Below are 22,498 nucleotides of genomic sequence, written 5' to 3'. Positions count from 1 at the left end.
TGCCCTTACCAGTTCTGCCCTCCCCTCCCCTGCCTTTCTACCAAATGGTCAGTTAGGACAGAAAACACTAGAACAAAGGAATGTTTATTACAGCATTGCTAAGCCAGCTTCCTCCATAAATAAATCTGTACAGAGTAGGGCACAGGACTGTGATATATACAGAGGGGCAGAGAACACAGCATTCTAGCCCAGGATCTGTCCCCATCACTGGGCTCAGTGTTCTACCACTTTCAAGTATATCAGCAAGGCTGCTGCGATAGGATCCTCACTGAGTAGAAACAGCAAAGCCCTCTGGAGCACATCTTAGAGCTTAGGGAGTCCATTCCAGGCTCATCCTATGACCCCGGTCCAAAGGTGCCAGCCTTCTCTGCCACCTCTAGAGCTAGCTTCAGGTTCTGGTCAAACAGCTCACATCTAGGCCAGATCCAGAAGACAAGAAATGTGAGGTATGAGACTTCCACCACGAGGGTAGAGACAGAACAGGTAGAAACTATTTGAAGGACATGAAGCCTAAGGAAGCCCTGTGTTCTCAAGATAAATAGAGCTGGTCACACTTGTCTTTACCTAAAAGCAATACTCGGTCGCACTTTGAGTGACTTGAGAGGCAGCACGAAGCTTTGGCAGTATCTGTGGAACGAGGCTACCTACCTGATGGGCATCTCCAAGGAGTAGAATGGATTCTTGAGGGCAAAGTCTGAGTAAATTTCATAAATTTTTCGGAGAAGAGAATCTATTCCAGCTTGTCTAGGATCTGCCAGGACCACAAACTTGATCCCTGGAGAAAAACATGGTAGACAGCGCATCAGATACCATTCTGTATTTTTTCAGCCCTTTCAATATTATTAACTACTATCATAAACCCATTTTTATTTTGTCCTTACTGCCACATAAAGCAGTTAACAGAGGTGGCCAGAGATGGGGTGACTTCAGTCTCACTAGGTGACTGATTGACCAGACTCAAGATTAGCTGCCATTTTCAGACTCACAGCTCCTCGGCAGAAATAGGAGAACCGAAGCCAAACTCTGGCAGTTCAGTTATCTACACCACGGGGTGAAGCAATGATAACTAGGATCCAAGGCCGTGTCTACTTGGCTTTCAAATTTTATTTAGAATACACACCTTCCAAAAGGTGTGAAGTCTATCATCTAGATTGTCCCCAAGCCCAGGATAACCAGGGTTGAACATGCTGGCCGACACAAAGAAAGTCAGCCTTGGACTAAAGAGTAGTTTTGGAGTCACCAAACAAATGGGTGTGTTTGTACATGTGTGCCCGGAAAAACCTGACACCATCCTTGTTTACTGAAGCTTTCTCACGTCAATCCCCTGGGCCATGTTGAACCAATCTGCCCTGTCTATCGCTATGACCTCTGTAGGCACATACCTGTCAGTGTTTGGAAGCAGTGCAGTTTGAATGTGTCTGTTTCCAGCATCTCAATGCCTGAACTGCCCTGTTCCGGAGATAGCTGAGAACCAATGGCAAAGAGCCTGTATCCAAAAGAGGTAAAGTTGGGAACATACCATGTGACACGAGGGGACAATAAACTTTTCTACTCAAGTACCCAATCTTTGGAGGAATTCACCTCTACAGCCTGGGACAGTCAGGAGAAATACTGTGAACTGCCTAGCAGGAGGGTCAAAATTTCTTTTAGTTTCATCTGCCTTCTGTACACATTATATATATTATACATTTTGCTACGAAGCAAGATTTACTCCCCAAGTTTTACTTAATTTTTATTTATCATCTCAGTCACTCCTCTGCAGGCTGCTTTATGTAGCAATAAGAACAAAATAAAAATGGACTAATCGAAGTATATGAGTGTTTTCGCCTGCACATATGTATGTGTGCCATGTATGTGCCTGGTGACTGTGGAAGCCAGAAGCTATCAAGTCCCTTCGAACAGGAGTTACAGTTGTGAGCCACCACATGGATGCTGGGTCTCTCCAAGACCAGCCAGCACAGAACCATCTCTCAAGCCCCAAACTGAAACATTTTATACTAAATGTGTTAGCTAAAGCCAACATGCTAGGGAAAACATGCATACCTTATTAGTTCATGGCTATTCCCATGTCAACACACCTTACACCACAGGTAGTCACAGGAAGACTTTTAATTATTTACCCCATGGTGGTGGTGCCGCCTTTAAACCCAGCACACAGAAGGCAGAGACAGGTGGATCTTTGAGTTTGAGGCTAGCCTGGGCTACAGAATGAGTTTCAAGACAGCTATGTGTACACAGAGAAACTGTCTCAAAAGAATTTTTTTTGGGGGGGGGGTTTTCGAGACAGGGTTTCTCTGTGTAGCCCTGGCTGTCCTGGAACTCACTCTGTAGACCAGGCTAGCCTCGAACTCTCGAACTCAAAAATCCACCTGTCTCTGCCTCCCAAGTGTTGGGATTAAAGGTGTGCACCACCACCGCCCGGCAAGAATTTAAAAAAAAAAAATCAATTACCTTATGTTATAAATGAAGAAACTAGGGCTAAGAGGACAAGAAGCTGACTGGGCAAAAATCAAACTACCTCAAACCTGAGTATAGGTGACATTTCTTCATAACAAGAGTTCTGCCACTTAAGAGGTCCAAAGTGACTGTCAGTACATACACACAAAAAAAATGCACTGGTCTGGGGAGGAAATGTTTAAGAGGGTAGGGACACTTACGAGTGGAACATAGAGGCGAGCATAAGCTTCTCGTTGGAGGTAAGGCGGGGGCGGCCGAAGCGGATGGAAACCGGGTAATTCGCAGAGTTAGCCAGATACTCCAGCACTTCCTTCCCGTCAGCCGTGTACTTGCCATTTACATCCATGCCATTGATGGCCAACACTGCATGGCCCACTACAGGAGAGTGGCTAAGGATCAGAGATGCTCGCTCCACTCCCCGCCCCTCCTTTTACTCCCACCCCCATTCTGCACCCTGAGCCCTCCTTTTACTCCCGCTCCCACCCTGCACCTGCCCGCCAGCACGCTTCCGCAGCGCCGGCCCCGCCCCCAGCCCAGCCCACCCCGGATGCCGTCTCGCTGGCCGAAAGCGACCAGCACACGTTCGTCGTGCAGTTTCAGCAGCAGGTCGAGCGGGTAACTGAAAGTTTTCTCAGCCTCAGCCCGTGGCGAGTAGCTGTCCCATTGGTAAATCAGGCCGCCGGCTTTGTTCACCACGTACACGCTAAAGATCGCCATAACTGCGCTACGGATCGGGCACTACAACTCGGCCCCGCCCAGACGCTCCTGCCCCGGAAGTGCTGTCATAGCCCCGCCTCTACTCACCCTCCTGCCTGAAGCGCACGCGCAAACCAAGGTCCCATCTAATAAACGAATTTCTGGGAAATGGTCTACTGTATTTCTCAATGACAGAGAATTAGTGGATATCGAGTGACCCACATCAAAGGGCAGCAATTTTACGACCAGCCCCACAGTTTGCACGCTGGAAGCCACTACCCCCATTCCCTTTCACAAAGAGGGCGAGGCGGAGTTTAGCCAACCCGTGGCTCCACCCCTTGCCCCGGAAGTACTCTCTCGAGGCAGAGGTTTCTGGGATTGTTGGCCCACCGGGCTTCCTTTTTTTCCGACATCTTAGTGAGGCTGCAGTGGTCCACACTACTCTCTGAGTTTCGCCATGGTAAGGCCCGCGAGTGTTGAGCAGTGGGGTTCAGAGAGCCGAGCGGTGCTGGGGGGAGGTGGAGGCGACCCTACACGGAGCGCTTCGTGATCCGCGGGCCTGCCTCTCGGTGGCCGCGGCCATGTGTCCATGTGCTCCGGCGGCGCCGCCGTGGGTGGGTGACGGACTGCGATCGGGGCGTATGGGACCACCGTGTGACTACCCTCCACTCCCGCTTTCTTCCCCTAGCCGCCCAAAGACGACAAGAAGAAGAAAGATGCCGGAAAGTCGGCCAAAAAAGACAAGGACCCCGTAAATAAATCTGGTGGCAAGGCCAAAAAGAAGGTAAGAGATAGCTACCTGTAATAAGATTCTGTGGTGTCTTTCGTGAATTTTTTTCCAGATACTGAATTCTAAAATCATACTGTTGACGTTTTTCTCTTTACTCATTTTTGCCATCATTTCAAGGTAGTGATAGTCAACCTACCTAATGCTGCGACCTTTTTAATATGGTTCCCCTTGTTGTGACCACCAACCGTGAAATTATTTTCGTTGCTACTACTTCATAGCTAGTTTAACTACTGCTATGAATCGTAATGTATACGTCTGGTCTTCAAGATATCAGATAGCGACTCCAAAGTTGCCGATACATTAAAGCCAGGAAGCCTTTAATTTATCTGAGGTGATAGTGACAGGGGTTTCTCAGATGCTTGATATTTGGGAGAAAGGAGCTGGTTCTGACTGGTTCTCTGATTTGTTTTGATGAGCAGAAGTGGTCCAAAGGCAAAGTTCGGGACAAGCTGAACAACCTCGTCCTGTTTGACAAAGCTACATACGACAAACTCTGTAAGGAAGTGCCCAACTACAAGCTCATTACTCCAGCTGTGGTCTCTGAGAGACTGAAGATTCGAGGTTCCTTGGCCAGGGCGGCCCTTCAGGAGCTACTTAGTAAAGGTAAAAGATGTGTCCTGTGTTTCTACAAGTGGGTTGTCTTGTTGGTAGCAGCGTTACTGGGAAAACTTTTGAAGTATAGACTGACTTCCAAAGTCTTTTGGTTTTTTTCGAGACAGGGTTTCTCTGTATAGTCCTCGCTGTCTTGGAACTCACTCTGTAGACCAGGCTGGCCTGCCTCTGCCTCCCAAGCGCTGGGATTAAAGACGTGTGCCACCACCCCCCAGCTTCCAAAGACTTTAGTTGTGAAAATCCAGGTTTTAGTCACTTTAGTGCCATGGATGCCTCTGCAGTTCCGTGAGCACAAGGTCCCTTTAAGTGAGTACATAATATGCAGAGAAAATTACTGCTTTTTTTGAGATAGAACCCTATTTCTGCGTAGTTCTTAGACCCTTTGTAGACCAGTCTGCCGTCCCAACTCAGGCCTCCTGCTGGGAACAAACTAGCTCACCGCCACATCCTGTCACTGCTGTTAATGTCCTTATGGTTGGCCATGAACCCCTGATCCTTGATTTTTTTGCTTCTCGGTTAATTGGGATTAAGGGCGAGTGCCACCGTGCCGTTATTTTAAGTACACACACTGACTACATACAGCAAGGTCTACGCAGGTGGGGTCTAGGTGTTGTGGTTCAGTTGGGTCACAAGTATGAAGTAAACTATGGCCCATCATCTGTACTAAGGATCTAGAAGAGCAGGGTTCATGTCCTTGAGGACCTCATGCAGTTACTCCTGTAACCGAAACACTTCTATGTCAAGATAGACACTTCCCAGGAGCTCTCTCTCAGGCCAGCGAGCTTAAACTCGGCTGTACAGCAGCATGAGAGATCCTGCCTCAACAGGATGGAAGAGGAAAGCTGATGCCTGACAGTTTACTTTCCCCTACACTCAAACTAAATTCAGAGTAAATCCTAAAAGCTCACTCTTTGGTTCTCCTGTCCCAGTTTTTCTATAGACCAGGTTGGACTCTATCTCCCAAGTGTGGGATTGAGGATGCATGCTTGTGAACCCAGTATATTGAAGGCTAAAAGGATCAGCACCAAATCTCAGGCCAGCTTGGGATACAGTATATGACCTGGCATCCCTAAGAATTGTTTAGGAATTCTGTTTGTATAAGAAATGTAGCCGCACGGTGGTGGTGCACACCTTTAATCCCAGCACTTGGGAGGCAGAGACAGGCGGATTTCTGAGTTTGAGCCCAGCCTGGTCTACAGAGTTCCAGGACAGCCAGGGCTTCACAGAGAAACCCTGTCTCGAAAAACAAAAAGAAAGAAAAAAAGAAATGTACGTTCAACATCTGCTATATAAGAAATCTGACATCCCTGGAGCCAGTCCCAGAGCATCAGATTTCCTTCTCAGATACCAGATGCACATGTGTACATACATTCATGCAGTCAAAACCCTTCAAATACATTGAATTTTAAAACTCTGCCCTTCCTCCTTAGGACTTATCAAGCTGGTTTCAAAGCACAGAGCCCAAGTAATTTACACCAGAAACACAAAGGGTGGAGATGCCCCGGCTGCTGGTGAAGATGCATGAGCAGGTGGGAACCAAAGGCTTCTTTCTCGGTGTTGAAGCATTGCACGTTCCCCTTATGAGATGTTCCGGTTGTGACTTCGGTTTTCTATTTGTTTTACAGGTTCAGTCAGCTGTACATTTGGGAAAATAAAATTTTATTGAATCAAATGAATGGGTGCATCTGTTTCCTGAGGCAGGTGAAGAGGAATAAATAGCTGGGATGGGTTTGTTGGCCATTCTGAGACTGGGCCCGGGAACCTTCAGCTTTTCCCTTTGTGTGGCTGCTTGCTTCTTGTTGCAGCTTCAGTTTTGAATTGATGCCTGAAAGGAAATAAAGACTTAGCAAGATTAATGGTAAACTTTAGGGAGGTTGCTGGTTAAAGTCTGGACGCTTATCCATACCTGGACTGCCAGCGGCGTCCGTTGTTCCAGACTCTGCCAAAAGAGGGCAGCCAGCCTGCACTGGTGTTGGAACTGTGATCAAAGTTGGCGCCAACTCTATCTGGAGGGAGTTTCTTCAGTTTTTGTTTTTCCTCTGCAAATAGGAAATATGTAGCTGGGTCTACAGACACTGCAGCTAGCCCGATTGTGAAGACCTGAAACTTAAATGTGTTTCTTGAGGTAGCTTGCTTACTTTCTTTAAGAAATTCTTCGTAGGAGGGTCCTATTGGGAGGCTTCCCGAGCTGTGCTCCTCCTCCTGCATCATCCAGGGAGGTGTGGCACCTAGAGCAAAGCAAAGCCCTTTCAGAATTAAAGTGGTTCGGGAGTTAACGCTGGCTGTTCTTTCAGAGGACCAGAGTCCAATTCCCAGTACCCACATTGCAGTTTGCAGCCGTAATTCGAGCTCCATAGGGTCTGATACTCAATACAGATGTGTGCAGGCAAAACCACAAATGCACGTGAAGTACAAATTTAAAAAGTAACCCCGGGATTCTGAAAGCTTGGCAGTAGGTAGCCCAGAGTACTCTTCTGGTGCCTTTAGTTTTTATATGCATATTAAGTATTATGCCTGTACGTCTGTCACGACGTGCGGGCAATGCCTAGTGCCTGCTGAGGTCACAAGAGGATAGTGGAGGGCTGGAGAGATGGCTCAGTGGTTAAGAGCACTGACTGCTCTTGCAGAGGTCCTGAATTCAATTCCCAGCAACCACATGGTGGCTCACAACCATCTGTAATGGGATCCGATGCCCTCTTCTGGTGTGTCTGAAGAGACTGACAGTGTAAAGAGGACAGTGGATCCTCTGGGACTGGAGTTGAGCTGACTTGCCACGTGGGTGCTGGGCACTGAACCTCAGTTCTGCCATCACCAGGTCTACTGACTTTTGGGACAAGGTTTCTCTAGCCCTGGCTATCCTGGACTCACTCCATAGACCAGGCTGGTCTCAAACTCAAGATTCTACCTGCCTCAACCTCCCCAGTGCTTTGTTAGTAGCTTCAATGAAAGCCCTGAGTTGATGACGCCAGTATCATTGTACTCTGTTAAAATACCTGCACTGTAGCTTCGTTTGGAAGGGATATCTGAGTACACTGAACTCTTTCAAGGTGGCATATTACACTCCCCAGCATTTCAGTAACCTCCACCTTGCATAACTGCCAAGCAGTTGGTACATGCAGTTAGTATTTTAGTTACCTGTTGGAAGTTTCAAACTGATTAATGGTTTGACTGTACCTTATGTTCCTCAACCTGGCTTTAAAATGAAGACCTCCCTGCCTTAGGGTCCCAAGTGCTGGGGTTACAGGTTCTATCTATGTTTGTCTTGCACTGGAGTCTAGCTGAAATAAACTTGGTTCCAGCTAGGGTTGCTGGCCAGCACCTGTCCCCATCCCATAGTACTGGGGCTAAAGTCATGCCTGAGTTTCGGGGCACTGGAAGCTGGGTCTTCCTGCCTGCACAGCACGTGCCCTTACTCAGCCATTTCCTCAGCTCTGGAAAGTTTTGATCTATTCTGGATACAAATTCTTGATAAAAGGAGACATTAAGAAATGTTATTTAAGGGGCTGGAGAGATGGCTCAGCGGTTGAGAGCACTGACTGCTCTTCCAAAGGTCATGAGTTCGGGTCCCAGCAACCACATGGTGGCTCACAACCACCCATAATGAGATCTGATGCCCTCTTAAGGTGTCTGAAGACAGCAGCAGTGTACTTACATATAAGTAAAAACCTTTAAAAAAAAAAGTTACTTAAAAAGAAAGTAACAGCTGGATGGTGATGGGGCACGCCTTGAATCCAAGACAGAGATCTGGGCCAGCATGGTCTACAGAGAGTCTCACGATGGCCAGAGCTACACAGAGAAAACCTGTCTCAGAAAACCAAAAGGAAAAACAAAACCCCAGCAAACTGGTTAGATACGGCATGTCTAGTTCTAGGACTTAAGTTGTTTCAAGAACTCAAGGCCAGTGTGAACAAAGGGTTAACCTGTGTCAAAACAGCTGAGCACTCAGGAGGCAGAAACAGACTGTCCAAACAACAGAAACCAAAAGACAACCTTGCAGACCCAGAAAGCTGCTCAGAAACTTACCTGAGTGAATGTTACCAACTCCGGGTGCATCCTGTGGGAAAAACAGGGTAGAGATGAGACAGCACAAGATAGAATACTCATAAGCAATTGACAGCAAACCTTAGTGGGGACACAACTTTGGACAATGCTACTTCAGTACTTCTAAGGAATTCTCCAGTAACTAAGGACAGTCCCAAGGCAGACGGGGTAAAATTGGGGAGGTACCGGGATTTAAGGGCAGGGTGGCTAGTTTCAGATGCCTATATGGACACCCTATATTGGGCAAGTTGAGACACTGATAGCGAGGGGCAGCAGTTATGAAAAGGATCACTGAAAGGTTGCAACAGGGCTTAGGAACACTATTAAGGAAAGGCTCAGTAAGGGAAGTCCAACAGAGAACATAGAGATGGCTAGAATAAGTGGAAATAAGCCAAATAGGTCTGTTGTGGGACTCGAGAGCTTAGTGACTCTCTTCCGGTTTGCTTGCTCTTGTACCTGATGGCCAATGAATGTTAGGTGCTGTCCTGTCTCCATCCAATCAAGCTCTGCAACAGGCTGCAAGGCCAAGTGTGATACCTGCTGTGAGCTGGAGGCTACATGGCTGAAAGACAGGGGAGCCAGGCTGGCAGATGAGGTCCTTGAGCACTGAGGATGGCAAAGGTCAGATTGGTTCCCATTTCCCACCATTCAACTACAGAGGTTCCCTGGGGACTTACCCATTGGTCGCTTTCCAACTTTCAGGTGCCGAAGAACCCTCTTCTGGATCTGACTCTGCCTGAGGCTGAGTTTGATTCAGGAAAAATCAATGTGTCTAAAGTGCTCAAGAACCTGCCTGGGCCATGCCCCCACACTCCAGACTCCAGTACCTTATGGAAGGTACTGCCCGTTTTGCCAACCCCCAGCCCTGCCCACATCTCTCGGCCTGCCCCCAGTGGACATGGTAGTGTGAACCGTTAGTTCTCTGAGAAGAGCTGACTTGAAGTGCTGGACGGGGGAAGCCAGGCATCAGTGGAATTGGATACTGCTCTGGGTCCTCCGAGGGAAACCAACCTCTAAGACAGATCGGACCACTTCCTGCCGACTCTGTTCTACCTCACGGATCTGAGCTGCCATCTGTGGGAGAAAGAACGCTTAGATGGGTTCAGGATTACGGGGCAAGGTCTCTCAGAGGCCTTCCCTCTTACCTCTTTAATCACTTCATCCTCCTTTTCCTCATAGGAGTCCAAGCCCTTCACCATGGACTTCTTAAACCTAAAAAGATGGGAATTATAAAAATACTGAAAAGAGCCAGGCAGTGGTGGCGCATGCCTTTAATCCCAGCACTTGGGAGGCAGAGGCAGGCGGATTTCTGAGTTTGAGGCTAGCCTGGTCTACAGAGTGAGTTCCAGGACAGCCAGGGCTACACAGAGAAACCCTGTCTCGAAAAAAAAAAAAAATACTGAAAAGAGATGAAGCCACTTAGAACTCCAGCCCTAAGTTGTAAAGAACACTTCAGTAGACAGTTTTTAATTCTGAGGTGGGGGGAGAGACAGTCTCATCGTACATTAGGTCAGCATACAATTCCCACCTCAGCCAGAGTGCTGAGAATACAGGAATGAATTACCATGCTCAGCTCAGATAATTCTGAGAATTTTCAACTCAAAAAAAACCAAAACTGTCTCGAAAAAAACCAAAAAACAAACAAACAAACAAACACAACAATAACAACAACAACAAAACAAAACTGGTAAAGTAAGCACCTTGCCTCTCACCTGGGGACCCGTCACTGCCATACAGCTCCACTATTATTCATTTATTTTCTTAAAAAAATTTTTTTTTAGCCGGGCAGTGGTGGTGCACGCCTTTAATCCCAGCGCTTGGGAGGCAGAGGCAGGTAGATTTCTGAGTTCGAGGCCAGCCTGGTTTATAGAGTGAGTTCCAGGACAGCAAAGACTACACAGAGAAACCCTGTCTTGAAAAACAAACAAACAAACAAAAAAAATATATATATATATATATACATATCCTGCCTGCATGCATGTCTGTCTACCACATGCATTTTTAGTTTCCTTGGAGACCAGAAAAGGGTGTTGATCCCTTGGGAGTGGAGTTATGGGTGACTGTGAGCTGCACAATTAGTGGGTACTGGACGCTGAACTCAAGTCTTCTGCAAGAGTGGCAAGTTCTCTTAACCACGCAGCTCATCTCTAGCCCCTGTAGACCAGGCTGTCCTCGAACTCATGGAGACCAATTTGCCGGGATTCAAGGCTGTGCCACCAGGCCAGGCTCACAATAACAATTTCTGACAGGAATATTCCACTGCTGGTGAAGTGCCAACACTCATTCTGTTACCAATGCCACTTTTTTTTTTTTTTTGGCTTTTTTGAGACAGGGTTTCTTTGTGTAACAAAGCCCTGGCTGTCCTGGAACTCACTTTGTAGACCAGGCTGGCCTCCAACTCACAGACATCTGCCTGCCTCTGCCTCCCAAGTACTGAAACCAAAGGTGTGCGCCACCATGCCTGGCTGACCAATACTACTCTTGACCACTTCACCTTTATGCCTGAATTATAGGAAATTACAGAAATTATAGGATATTTTCCTACTTAAATCCTTCCATTCAAGCCGGGCAGTGGTGGCGCACGCCTTTAACCCCAGCACTTGGGAGGCAGAGGCAGGCGGATTTCTGAGTTCGAGGCCAGCCTGGTCTACAGAGTGAGTTCCAGGATATCCAGGGCTACACAGAGAAACCCTGTCTCAAAAGAAAAAAAAGTAGGGCTGGAGAGAGATCTCAGTGGTTAAGAGCACCAACTGCTCTTGTAGAGAACTCAGGATTGAGTCCCAGCACCCACACTGTGTCTCACGGAGACTATAACTCTAGTTCCTGGGGATCTAATGCCTTCTAGTTTTAGAGGGCATCAGACACACAAATGGTATGAACACATATACATGCGATAAAAACCCATACACATAAAATCATTCATTTAAAAAAAAAAAGTACATCCTCCTCTTCCAGTGGACTCAAGTTCAGTTCCCAACATCCACGTTGGACAGCTGACAACAACCAGGAACTGAAACTCCAGAGATGCTTCTGGCCATCTTGTGGTGTAGTACTCAGATGCACATACCCAACCCAGACATGGACACACACATAAATACACACAAGATAATCAATCTTAGGAAAAAAAAAATACCACTATTGGCTTGGAGAGAAGGCTCAGAAATTAAAAGCACACGCTGTTCTTGCATACAACCCAAGTTCAGTTCCCAACACATATGTGGGGCTGGTCACAACTGCCAGTAACGCCAGCTCCAGGAAACTATCACCTCTGGACTCCGAGGACACCTGAATTCACACCGCAATGCCCCAATTATTAAAAATAGAAAATAAGGGCTGGAGAGATGGCTCAGAGGTTAAGAGCACTTGATATTCTTGGAGAGGACCTGGTTTTGGTTTTGAGCACCCAAACGGTGGCTCACAACTGTGTAACTCCAGTTCTAGGGCATGTGACATCCTCCTCTGGCCTCTGCAGGTACTACATGCTCATGGCATACACACATTCAATTCAGGCAAAACATTCCTACACATAAAGTCTTAACTAATACCACCACTGAGAAAGTGGAGGCAGGAAGATCTTGAGACTACGGCTAGCATGGATTATATAAGAGATCCTGTCTCAAAGCAAAGCTAAGCAATCCTGTAATCCTGTCTTGGTTCAGGGCATTTGTATGCTCTTTTACATCTTGCTTTTTTTTTTTCTCTCTCTTACTTAGAAGGGTGAGTCAAATGCAGTGGTACATGACTTTAGTCCCAGCACTCAGGAGGCAGAGGCAAGCAGAGCTCTGTGAGTTCAAGGCCGCCCGATCTACATCGAAAACCAGGACTAGAGAGACCCTGCCTCATAAAAACAAAACAAAAACAACAACAAACAAACAGCAATTCATCACCCTCAATAGTAAATTTTTAAATATCTTCATTCGCTAATCAAAAATCACATGAAGGAGGCTGGAGAAATGGCTCAGAGGTTACGAGCACAGGCTGCTCTTCAAAGACCTAGGTTTAAGCACCCATCTGGCAACTCAGAACATTCTGTGACTCCAGTTCTGGAGGATCAGATGCTCTCTTTTGACCTCAGAGGCTAGCAATCCTCTTGTCTGGGCCTTCTAAACAACTGGGACTAGAGGCCTAAGGCACCGTAACTGAGCCATGACTTCTTCAGTGTTCTGTGTTCAATATCCAAGTTGGAGGTAGAAAGGGCCATTAAAAAAGGGCCATAAAAATGCTACACAGCAGTGGATAGTAATGAAATCCCTGCTGGACTTCGAAATATTTTTACTTATTCTTGGTGATTTGAAACACAGTGTGGGCTGGCCTGGACCTTGACCTGATTCAGCTTGGTACCGGAACTATAAATGGTCACCAACACACTTAAATTGAATTTCCCCAATCAGTTCTTGTTTTGAGATAAGCTTCTGAAGCCCCAGCTGGCTTTGACCTCTCAAGGATCTAGTCTCAGGCTCCCTAGTCCTGGGATTACAGATTCGAGCCATCACACTCCCAAAGAACTTCCCAATTTAAAGAAGTTTTCGTGCCTGACGAGACCTGGATAGCTCACTGTACTACCTCATCTTTTTATAACAGGTGACTTACCGTGCATAATCCTGGGGGGAGATCAGAAACTTCTCTTTCATCTGGGCATTGGCTTTGTTCTCCCACCAGAATTTGTTGGTGGCTTTCTTGTGCTCTGGGCTGAGAATGGAGAGGAAGAGTAACCAATCGTAGCTAGTCATTAAGATAGTAAAACAGTACTAAGTATCAGAACCCTAGGTAAGTAACCCGGATTGGCCACTGGGTTGCTTCTGTGGCCAAGACAGAGAGGGGAGTATTATTTATTACCGACCTCTTCAAAACCTCTATCTTGGGACTCCTTTTTTCCAATAAAGTGTGTGGTGGTGGGAGGAGGGCAAGCTGGTTTTTCTAGCAAGATCACCTAACACCCTCTAAGCTCCACGGTTAGCCAGTTAATTCAGTCCATAACCCAATTAAGTCACAACGTCGACCTTCCTCTCCCCAATTCCAACTTCCCATCCCACGCGTGTGCACGACTCTCTGCGTGTACAGGGGGTTGGTGGGTATTCCCCAGTTGTCACCTAGCCAGATGTTCCAGCAGACCCCCGTGTAGCACGGTCAGGTTTCCATGGCTCAGGTGTTTTCGCACTTCGCAGCCGCAGCACGGGCACCAACAGCACCGATCGTGCTCGGGGACATAGCGCTCCACCTGGGCGGCGCGGACGGCCCTGCGGGCGGCCTCCACCTACGGGACAGAAGCCAGCTAGGACCCTGAAACCGCAGCTCACACTCCTGGCCTCCCTCCCCGGCCCCGGGTGCGCACCTGCGGGAGAAGCCGCTCCAGAGCCTCCTTCAACTGTCGCTGGTGCTTGCGGCTGTAGACGTGCCCGCGACCACAGAAGAAAGTTTGCCGACACAGAGGACATCGCTGTGGTGGCGCCATGGACCCAGGACCCGCGAACACCGCCACTAAGCAGCGGCTCGTCACCACCCACTGACCCCTGACCCTTCGGGGCCGGACGGGGCGGGGCGAACCGGGGAGCGCCCGGTTCCCCCTAGAGGCAGTAGGCGCTATTGCAATCCGTTCTGCGGCTGCGCGGACTAGTCACGCCCCCCCCGCACCTCCCACGCACCCGCAGGAGAGCCGGCAAGTCTGTGACAGAACGACACCGGTCCCCGCCAGTTAGGACTTCAGACTGCGCACTTGTAGGCGTTGACAGAGACCCAACTTAGCCTAACAGATCGGAACTGGTCATTTCGGGGCGCAACACTGTGTCCCCGAGCTTTGTGTTAATGACCTCACAGAATCCTCACCTCTCGATGCTTTGTGATGTGTGGCATTATTGGCATTTTACACACGGGAAAGAATCTATTCTGAAGAAATGAGGACCTCTGAGGAAAGCTGCAGAGGTGTGTTAAGCAGGGTAGTCAGCCCCTCCAGCTTTCCGAGACCTGCAGGAAAGTACTTGGTCTAAGTGACTGTGATATTCTTTTTTTTGTTTTGTTTTGTTTTTCGAGACAAGGTTTCTCTGTGTAGTCCTGGCTGTCCTGGAACTCACTCTGTAGACCAGGCTGGCCTCGAACTCAGAAATCCGCCTGCCTCTGCCTCCCAAGTGCTGGGATTACAGGCGTGCTCCACCACCGCACGGCGACTGTGATATTCTTAATCTTCAAAGGTGCCCTGCACAAGAATATTCTCTGTAAGTCACTTCTCCCTGCATTGGCTGGGAAATCTAACTCTGAAAGCTTACGGTGAATCGTGCTCTATCGCCATTAAAAGAATATGTTATACACCACCCAGGTCAAACCAGATATGTGTTTCCTCATTTGCTCCAAAGCTGCTCAAAGCGATCTGCTCCCAAGGTCTCTGTAATTTAGCTCACTTATTTGATAGTATTTTCCTGCCAGTCTCCTCCACAGGCTCATTTCCGGCCTGAACTTAGTTTGTATGAAACAGAACCCGACATCTTCACGACTAAGCCCCTTGGATGGCCAGCTTTCCAGTCTCTCAAGATGCAGGTGGCCAAGCCCCGCCCGAAAAAAAAATTCCTAGATTAGGCCTTGAAGTCCTACCAATCCCTGAGTTTGCCCCAAAATCAAGACCACAGAATCCCACCAATCACTGAGCTTACCCTAAAATTAGGCCCCAGAATCCCACCAATCAATGAGCTTGTCCTTAGTTCAGGTCACAGAATCCCACCAATCCAGGAGCTTGTCGAAGATCACACCATAAAATCCCACCAATCTGAAACTACCCTGGAAAGCACCTCCACCAACCCTATATAAAAGCCTGCCTCCTGGTAAGGTCTGTGCTGCTTCTTTCCTGGGAAAAGATGGTTATCGTCTTGTATGTTTCATTATAATTCTCTTGTGTGAGGTGTGGCTGTGTGGTATTCCTAGACTCCCAACTGCCAGGATATCTTCGGTTCTGAGAATTGAACTTAGATCTTCTGCAACAGCGGCAAATGCTCTTTATCTGTCCAGCACGAGTGTGTTCTCTCATTCTTTCGCGTTTTCTCTGTCTCTCTCTCCCTCCCCTTTTGAACCTGGGCTAGCCTCTCATCTCACAATGATCCTCCTGCTTCAGCCCTTGAGTGCTGGAGTTCTAAAATGGAAGCCACCGTGCTCACCTTTTTAATTTCTAGTTTTTATTTTATGTGTATGCGCTACATGAAAGCTTAGTGCCCATTGGAGGCCACAAGAGGGCGTCAAGTCTCCTGGAACTGGAATTACAGACTGAGTGATAGGTTTTCTCCACCGAAGAAATAAGCCAATTCAGCCAAATTAAAAGTAAAAAGGCAGGCTTACTTGGGAATGGGCTCCTTGAGGAGTTCACCAGTCTCGGGTAAAAACCGGAAGAGGTTGCAGGCAGATTATAGTGTGGGAGCCGCTTATAGATGGGGGCGGGGAGTAGGATAGGGTAGGGGGTGTTCAGGGGGACTTGGACACCCGTCAGGAACGCTGGACTGGCCTTTTTGGTGTTTTTCCTGCTCAGAGGTTTTCTGAGTGGATGGGGTTGAAGGGAGAGAGAAGAAATGGAATTTACTGAACCATGTGGGGGCAGGAGTTAAGCTGAGGACTTCAACTAAACAGCGAGCCATCCAAGTGGGTGCTAGGGATCGAACCCATGTCCTGTGGAAGAGCAGTCAGTAGTACTCTTAACCACTGAGCCATTTCTCCAGCTGCCAGCCTTTTTTCTTTTGATACTGGGCAGGAGCAGGAGCCACTGCTCCAGTTAGCCCTGGCATCATGAGAGAAACAACCCATGCTCTAAGGTGAATGAGGGAGTTCTCTTGTGTTAGAGGCATCCATTGCCTTTTCGATTTACAGTGGGGAATGAATCACTTTATCTGGATGTTGGGGAATGGTTTTGTGCACGCTATATTCAGATGCTGATTTCTATGCCCAGACATCTTCTTGTATTTGGAGTACGGCAAGGTCAAGCATTTCTGGTTTCACTACTACGTAAAAATTGTTTTCCATCATCTCTGGCCGGGAAAGGACAGAGGAGGCAGGATATCTGAGCCTAGGGGAGAGTCCCAGAGAGAGAGGGTGAGACCGACCATGTGGAGGAACCAAGAAGATTCGCCATGAAGTCACCATGAAAGAACAGCCATAAGGACACACCCACGTGGAGCAGAGCAAGCCGGGTAAGACTCAGATTGAAGGTAAACAAACATATGGCTGGGAAACAGGCAGCCTGTTAGGATAACCTGTCCAGCATAGTACCAGGAACTGGTTAATACCAGGTCTCTGTGTCATTTACTTGGGAGCTGAAAATGGACTAGAGTGGCGGTGGGAATGCCCTGCAGCTATTGGGGGTGTGTGTGTGTAGAAAAAACCCCAAGAATGACATTTACATCTGGACATAGCTCATACACATCTGTAATCTATGTTTTCCCGTCCCGCCTCCCCTCTTCACCTCCCTAGCCTGTACCTAGGCTTCCCTAGGCTTCCTCGGAATATAAGCTGATCCCGATGAGCTGGGTTAGGTTAGGGTACTTGTGGAAATAAATTAACTGTTTTCCAGACCTGGAGAACACTCAGAGCTAGCATTTCCTCCTGTGAGAAACCTCCTCCAGCTCCTGCAGCCAGAGCTAATTTCTCTCCTTTCTCTGTGCTTCCCAGGAATATATGACATCTGCTTGCTACAGAAGTGACTCTTGATAGCCAACAGCGAGGGCTTATAATCTAGCAGACCCCATGGTAGGCTCTGGCAACTTGGACATGAACCTTATTTATTCCTCTGTGTTGTTCTCCCTGGTTGCCAGGAGCACTGAAAGGGAGCCCCTGGGGGATTGGCAGCTGTATGTATGTTCTGTCCTGCTTAGCTTAGTGACTCTCTACCTCCTCAGCCATCGGCCCTGGGCTAAACACTTCACTTCTCTGAAATTAATCTTCCTGACAGAATAACCTACCACACATGTAACTTTTAATAGCTTATTATAGAGCCAAGTATGGCGATTCATACCCATAATCCTGGCTCTTGGAAGGTAGAGGCAAGAGGACCAGGGGTTGAAGGTGATATGAACAATATAGGGAGTCCAAGGTCACCCTGAGCTACATGAGACCGTGTTTCAGTAAGAGGAAATCAAATCGCTGGGCAGTGGTGGCGCACGCCTTTAATCCCAGCACTTGGGAGGCAGAGGCAGGCAGATTTCTGAGTTCAAGAGTTTGAGGCTAGCCTGGTCTACAGAGTGAGTTCCAGGACAGCCAGGGCTACACAAAGAAACCCTGTCTCGAAAAAGCCAAAAAAAAAAAAAAAAAAAAAAAAAAAGAAGACAACAGTGAAAACTGTCTTGCGGCATACACCTATAATCCTAGACTTGGAGCTTGGCAAGTTGATCAGGAGTTCAAGGCCATCCTCAGATACTAAATTTAAGGCCAGTTAGGGACACATGATACCCTATTCTCAAAAACTTGGCCATCTGAATTGCTGAGATAGCTCAGTGGATAAAGGTGTTTGCTGCCAAAGCTGAAGACCCAAGTTCAGTCCCTGAGAACTTAACTGTGGAAGGAGAGCGTCCACCCCTAGAACTGTCCTCCAGCTTCCACATACACACGGTGGTATGGCTTGCTTGCTCTCTCACACACATTAAACAATGCATACACACACTCATCTAAACACACATGCACCGACAAGGCAGCAAGACGGGATGGAGAAGATACCTGCTCAAGCTGCTGGGCTGCATTAAATCCAGATATACACCTAGAATGTCGTCTGATCAGATTAGGCTTCCCTCTAGTTACTGCACCAGACGATGCCCTTTCCATGATCTTATTTAACTCTCAAATCAAATCTCCACTTTATTTCATTATTCCCATTTTTACATATCGAGGACAAAGGCTTAGAGACATTAAGAAAGCTTGGGCCGAAAGCACAGCTCTATTCCGGACAGGTTATTCACTCAGACGGGCAAGAGATGTGTCAAAGACAAAAATAAAAAGTTGCTAAGCAACACATAGGTCCCAGTTATCAGTAGGAGTCATCCAGGACTAAAAGCAGATCCAGGCCGTGATTAGTCCGTCAGCATCCTGGAAGAAGCAGAAGTCACAGAGAAACAGCTTCTGTTCTTTAGCTCCCACTAAGACTATACTAGGCACAGAACTGCATTCCGTTCCTTCCCCAGTCTAAGAAAGAGGCTTCGTTTTCCTGATCAGAAAATCATATTAAAGCCTTATCCATGGCAGACTCAGAACGAGGAGGGAGGAGGGAGGACCACCAGCAAGGAGGGCAAGGGAAGACGGAGACCACTTTAGTGCAGGGCAAGACATCCCTGTCATGTACCCATGCTCAGGAGGCAGTCACATCCATAGGTGTCTCTGGAGAGGAAACTCAGGCAAGGGCTTCTGAGGACCCAGCCATGAGTCAGTGTCAAACAGGACAGTCAGATCAGTCCAGGGAGAGACAGTGCTTCTGAATGCACGCTTTGTGTCTGGGGACCTGATAAGCCTTAAAGTCCACACATGCCTTTTAGTATTATTTATCTACTTATTTCAAGAAAGAGTCTTCTATCTTAGGCCTCCAACTCACTACTAACTATATCAAGGCGGGGACCTTGAGCCTTCTGATCCTCCTGCCTCAACCTCCAGGAGGTGTGGCCCACCAGTTTCAGATCAAGCTCAGGACTTTGGGGGTGGGGGTGGGGTAGCTCACCAACAGAGCCTCATCTGGACCCCAGACCTCCCCCCCATTTTTTTTTCTTTTTTGTTTTTTTGTTTTTCGAGACAGGGTTTCTCTGTATAGCCCTGGCTGTCCTGGAACTCACTCTGTAGACCAGGCTGGCCTCAAACTCAGAGATCCACCTGCCTCTGCCTCCCAAGTGCTGGGATTAAAGGCGTGGGCCACCACTGTCCAGCTTCCTCCCCCTTTTTTGAGATAGGAGTCTCACTCTGTCTACAACCAGAACTTTTAGCATTCTGCCTGCCTTAGCCTCCAAATACCAGGCTTGCAGGCGTGAGCATCTTTAAAAACCTTTTTACTGGGGCTGGAGAAATGGCTCAGCTGTTAAGAGCACTTACTGCTCTTCCAGAAGACCAGAATTTGACTCCCAGCACCTGTCTCACCACTTCCCCATAACTTTAGCTCCAGGGAGATTCAACACCTCTGGCCTAAGTAGACACTTGGTACTCGTTCGCACTCGAAACACACACACACACACACTAAAATACATTTCTCCAAGCGGTGGTGCACACCTTTAATCCCAGCACTCAGGAGGCAGAGGCAGGTGGTTGGAGGCCAGCCTGGTCTATAGATCAAGTTCCAGGACAGCCAGGGCTACATGAAGAAACTCTCGAGAAAAAAAAAAGAGAGAGAGAGAGAGAGAAAAGAAACTAAATAAATAAATAAAGCAAACATTTATTATGTGCACACATGCCACAGCATGTGGGTGGAGCTCAGGACCAACGTCAGAGAGTTGCCTGATCTTCCTTTGTGAGACCAGGACGGCCACAGCCCAGCTGAGCCTTGTAGCTTCCAGGTCTGTTATACTGCAGGTGTCCTTCCTTCTCTTGATGTTCACTGAGACGCAAGAGCAAAGGGCCGTCAGGTGCCAAACGCTCACTTTGTCCTCATGGGCCCACTGTCTCCTTTCGACTGTATCACGAGCCCATTTTGATTTGGCATTCAAAGAAGAGACCAAATGTCAGCAACAGGTAAGATCTGAACCTGTCAGTTTTCAAGACATTCTTCCATGCTGTCTCTTGAGGACCCATTGACTGCCCCAGTAGTACTAGGCCTGTCCTTAGTCCCAGTTAGACCTTCGAGTACCATTCCTCCTGTATCTACCCCACTAGCAAGACCTGTGTGGATTCCCCTCTGAACTGCTGACAGTGCCAAGATGTTCTTGGGGATTTCAAATCCAACAAGCCCCAAATAACTGTGTTCTGTTCCATCTGCATCCCTTACTACCTGTGATGAGTACCCTGGCTGTCAGCTTGACTACATCTGCCATTAACTAAAACCCAGTGGCTGGATTCACCTGTGAGGGGTTTTTCTTTTTCTTTTTTTTTTTTTTTTTTTTTTTTTTTGTTTTTTTGTTTTGTTTTGTTTTGTTTTCGAGATAGGGTTTCTCTGTGTAGCCCTGGCTGTCCTGGAACTCACTCTGGAGACCAGGCTAGCCTCGAACTCTCGAACTCAGAAATCCGCCTGCCTCTGCCTCTTTTTTTTCTTTTCTTTTCCTTGTTTTTGCTATTGTCTTGTTTTGATTTGGGGGGGGTTATTTGTTCTGTTTTGTCTTGTTTGTTTGTTTGTTTCCAAGACAGGGTTTCTCTGTGTAACCCCAGCTGTCCTGGAACTCACTCTGTAGACCAGGCTGGCCTCAAACTCACAGAGACTCACCTGCTTCTTCCTCCTGAGTGCTGGGATACTGGGATTAAAGGCGTGTGTACCACCATTGCCAGGCTTATTTTACAAATTTAAGGAGACAATTATTATTAGGTGATTTTTTTTCCCTTAATTTTTCAACACAGAGTTTCTCTGTGTAGCATTGGCTGTCCTGGAACTGGATCCATAGACCAGACTGGCCTTAAACTCACAGAGATCCACCTGTCTCTGCCTCCTGAGTGCCAGGATTGAGTCATGTGATGTGCCACCACTACCTGGCTTCAGGATAAGTGATATCTATGGTAGCATGATCCATGTGTTCCTTTGGTATTATCTAATCAACCATGGTATTTCTAGGCATGAACTAGATAAGTCTGGAACTGGAGAGATGGCTCAGTGGTTAAGAGCATTGACTGATCTTCCAGAGGTCCTGAGTTCAATTCCCAGCAACTACATGATGGCTGACAACCATCTGTAATGGGATCTGATGCCCTCTTCTGGTGTGTCTGAAGACTACAACAATGTATTCACATATGCAAAATAAATAAATCTTAAAAAAAAAAGAAATATGTAAGTCTATATTTTTTATTTGGTTTATATAAGTAGAAAAGTTCTCAAACAAATGAAAGAAAGACTATATTGGGTGGTGGCAAAAGGGAATCTCAGCCCATGAACCAATTTCTAGACTTGAGTCAATTTGCAGACCCAGAATGAAGAGATAGCCAGGTTCCCCTAAGGAAGATAAAATACCTAAAGTTTACTGTTAGCACTTCTTCAGTCCTTCCTTTCCCAAAGGAACCTACAGCCTTTTGCAAGGGTAACTATACACAGGAGGCAAGAAAACAGATTTTCTGGTACTGGTTCTGGATGTTGATGCCCAGAGATTCCAAGAAGCATCATGGCCTTTCAGTTAAAGCAGGGGCTTATGGAGGTCAGGTGATGAATGGAGTATTGGACCTACTCATAGGAATTCTCCAAACTTATAGTTAATTTCTGATCCCTAGAATGTATAATTGTGATGGATATACTTAGAAGTTGGCAGAATTCTCGCATTGGTCCCCTGACCTGTGGTGTGAGGGCTATTATGGATGGCAAGGGTAACTGGAAGCCTTTAGAGTTGCCTCTGCCAAAGAAAAATAGTGAATCAAAAACATTGCCTCTCTGGAAGAATTGCAGAAATTACTGCCACCATCAAGCACTTGAAAGATGCAAGGTGGTAGTTCCCACTCACTTCCTTTTTAACTCTCCCATATGGGCAATGCAGAAGACAGAATGGTTGTGGAGAATGACAGTTGACTATTGAAAATTCAACCAGGTAGTGACTCAGATTGCAGCTGTTGTACCAGATGTGGTGCTCTTAACTTGAGCAGATTAACATTTCTCCTGACATATGATAAGCAGCTATTGATCTAGAAAATGCTTTTGTCTTGATACCAGGCCATCAGAACCACTAAAAGCAATCTGCTTCAGCAGTATACCTTTACAGTTTTACCTCAAGGATATAGTAAGATATATACAAAGATAGATAGATAGATAGATAGATAGATAGATAGATAGATAGATAGATA

The 22,498-nt window shown here is 47.2% G+C and overlaps 3 protein-coding genes across 8 annotated transcripts; 1 reads left to right on the top strand and 2 right to left on the bottom strand.

Annotated features, from left to right (window-relative positions):
* Nucleotides 1-65: 65 nt before the first annotated feature.
* On the bottom strand, nucleotides 66-3,426 carry Trappc4 (trafficking protein particle complex 4). 2 transcript variants are annotated; one of them, XM_028783781.1, is made up of 5 exons: nucleotides 3,000-3,426; nucleotides 2,658-2,832; nucleotides 1,383-1,486; nucleotides 649-775; nucleotides 66-414 (listed from the first exon to the last, which is right to left on the bottom strand). In XM_028783781.1, the coding sequence occupies exons 1-5, from the start codon at nucleotides 3,172-3,174 to the stop codon at nucleotides 336-338; spliced, it is 660 nt and encodes a 219-aa protein (XP_028639614.1). In that variant the 5' UTR covers nucleotides 3,175-3,426; the 3' UTR covers nucleotides 66-335. The 2 variants fall into 2 exon arrangements, with proteins under 2 accessions (XP_028639614.1, XP_028639615.1); XM_028783782.1 differs by lacking the exons at nucleotides 1,383-1,486; nucleotides 3,000-3,426 and having other exon boundaries at nucleotides 2,658-2,793.
* An 88-nt stretch (nucleotides 3,427-3,514) lies between these two features.
* Nucleotides 3,515-6,227, top strand: Rps25 (ribosomal protein S25). Its single transcript, XM_028783836.1, has 5 exons — nucleotides 3,515-3,613; nucleotides 3,842-3,937; nucleotides 4,363-4,546; nucleotides 5,986-6,084; nucleotides 6,181-6,227. Exons 1-4 carry the CDS (start codon nucleotides 3,611-3,613, stop codon nucleotides 6,078-6,080), a joined length of 378 nt encoding a protein of 125 aa, XP_028639669.1. The 5' UTR covers nucleotides 3,515-3,610; the 3' UTR covers nucleotides 6,081-6,084; nucleotides 6,181-6,227.
* Nucleotides 6,194-14,125, bottom strand: Ccdc84 (coiled-coil domain containing 84). Of its 5 annotated transcripts, none has more exons than XM_028783834.1 (11): nucleotides 13,929-14,125; nucleotides 13,687-13,850; nucleotides 13,187-13,285; nucleotides 9,742-9,808; nucleotides 9,608-9,670; nucleotides 9,274-9,338; nucleotides 9,053-9,158; nucleotides 8,579-8,609; nucleotides 6,694-6,783; nucleotides 6,462-6,594; nucleotides 6,194-6,380 (listed from the first exon to the last, which is right to left on the bottom strand). In XM_028783834.1, the coding sequence occupies exons 1-11, from the start codon at nucleotides 14,046-14,048 to the stop codon at nucleotides 6,320-6,322; spliced, it is 999 nt and encodes a 332-aa protein (XP_028639667.1). In that variant the 5' UTR covers nucleotides 14,049-14,125; the 3' UTR covers nucleotides 6,194-6,319. The 5 variants fall into 5 exon arrangements, with proteins under 5 accessions (XP_028639667.1, XP_028639666.1, XP_028639664.1 ...); XM_028783833.1 differs by having other exon boundaries at nucleotides 9,053-9,179; nucleotides 13,929-14,084; XM_028783831.1 differs by having other exon boundaries at nucleotides 6,462-6,783; nucleotides 9,053-9,179; nucleotides 13,929-14,084.
* Between the last annotated feature and the right edge of the window lie 8,373 nt (nucleotides 14,126-22,498).

The sequence above is a fragment of the Grammomys surdaster genome, unplaced genomic scaffold, assembly GCF_004785775.1.
Source record: "Grammomys surdaster isolate TR1022 unplaced genomic scaffold, NIH_TR_1.0 1164, whole genome shotgun sequence".
Classification (NCBI taxonomy): domain Eukaryota; kingdom Metazoa; phylum Chordata; class Mammalia; order Rodentia; family Muridae; genus Grammomys; species Grammomys surdaster.
Note: the sequence above shows the minus strand (reverse complement) of the source record. Positions and strands in the feature narration are given on the sequence as shown.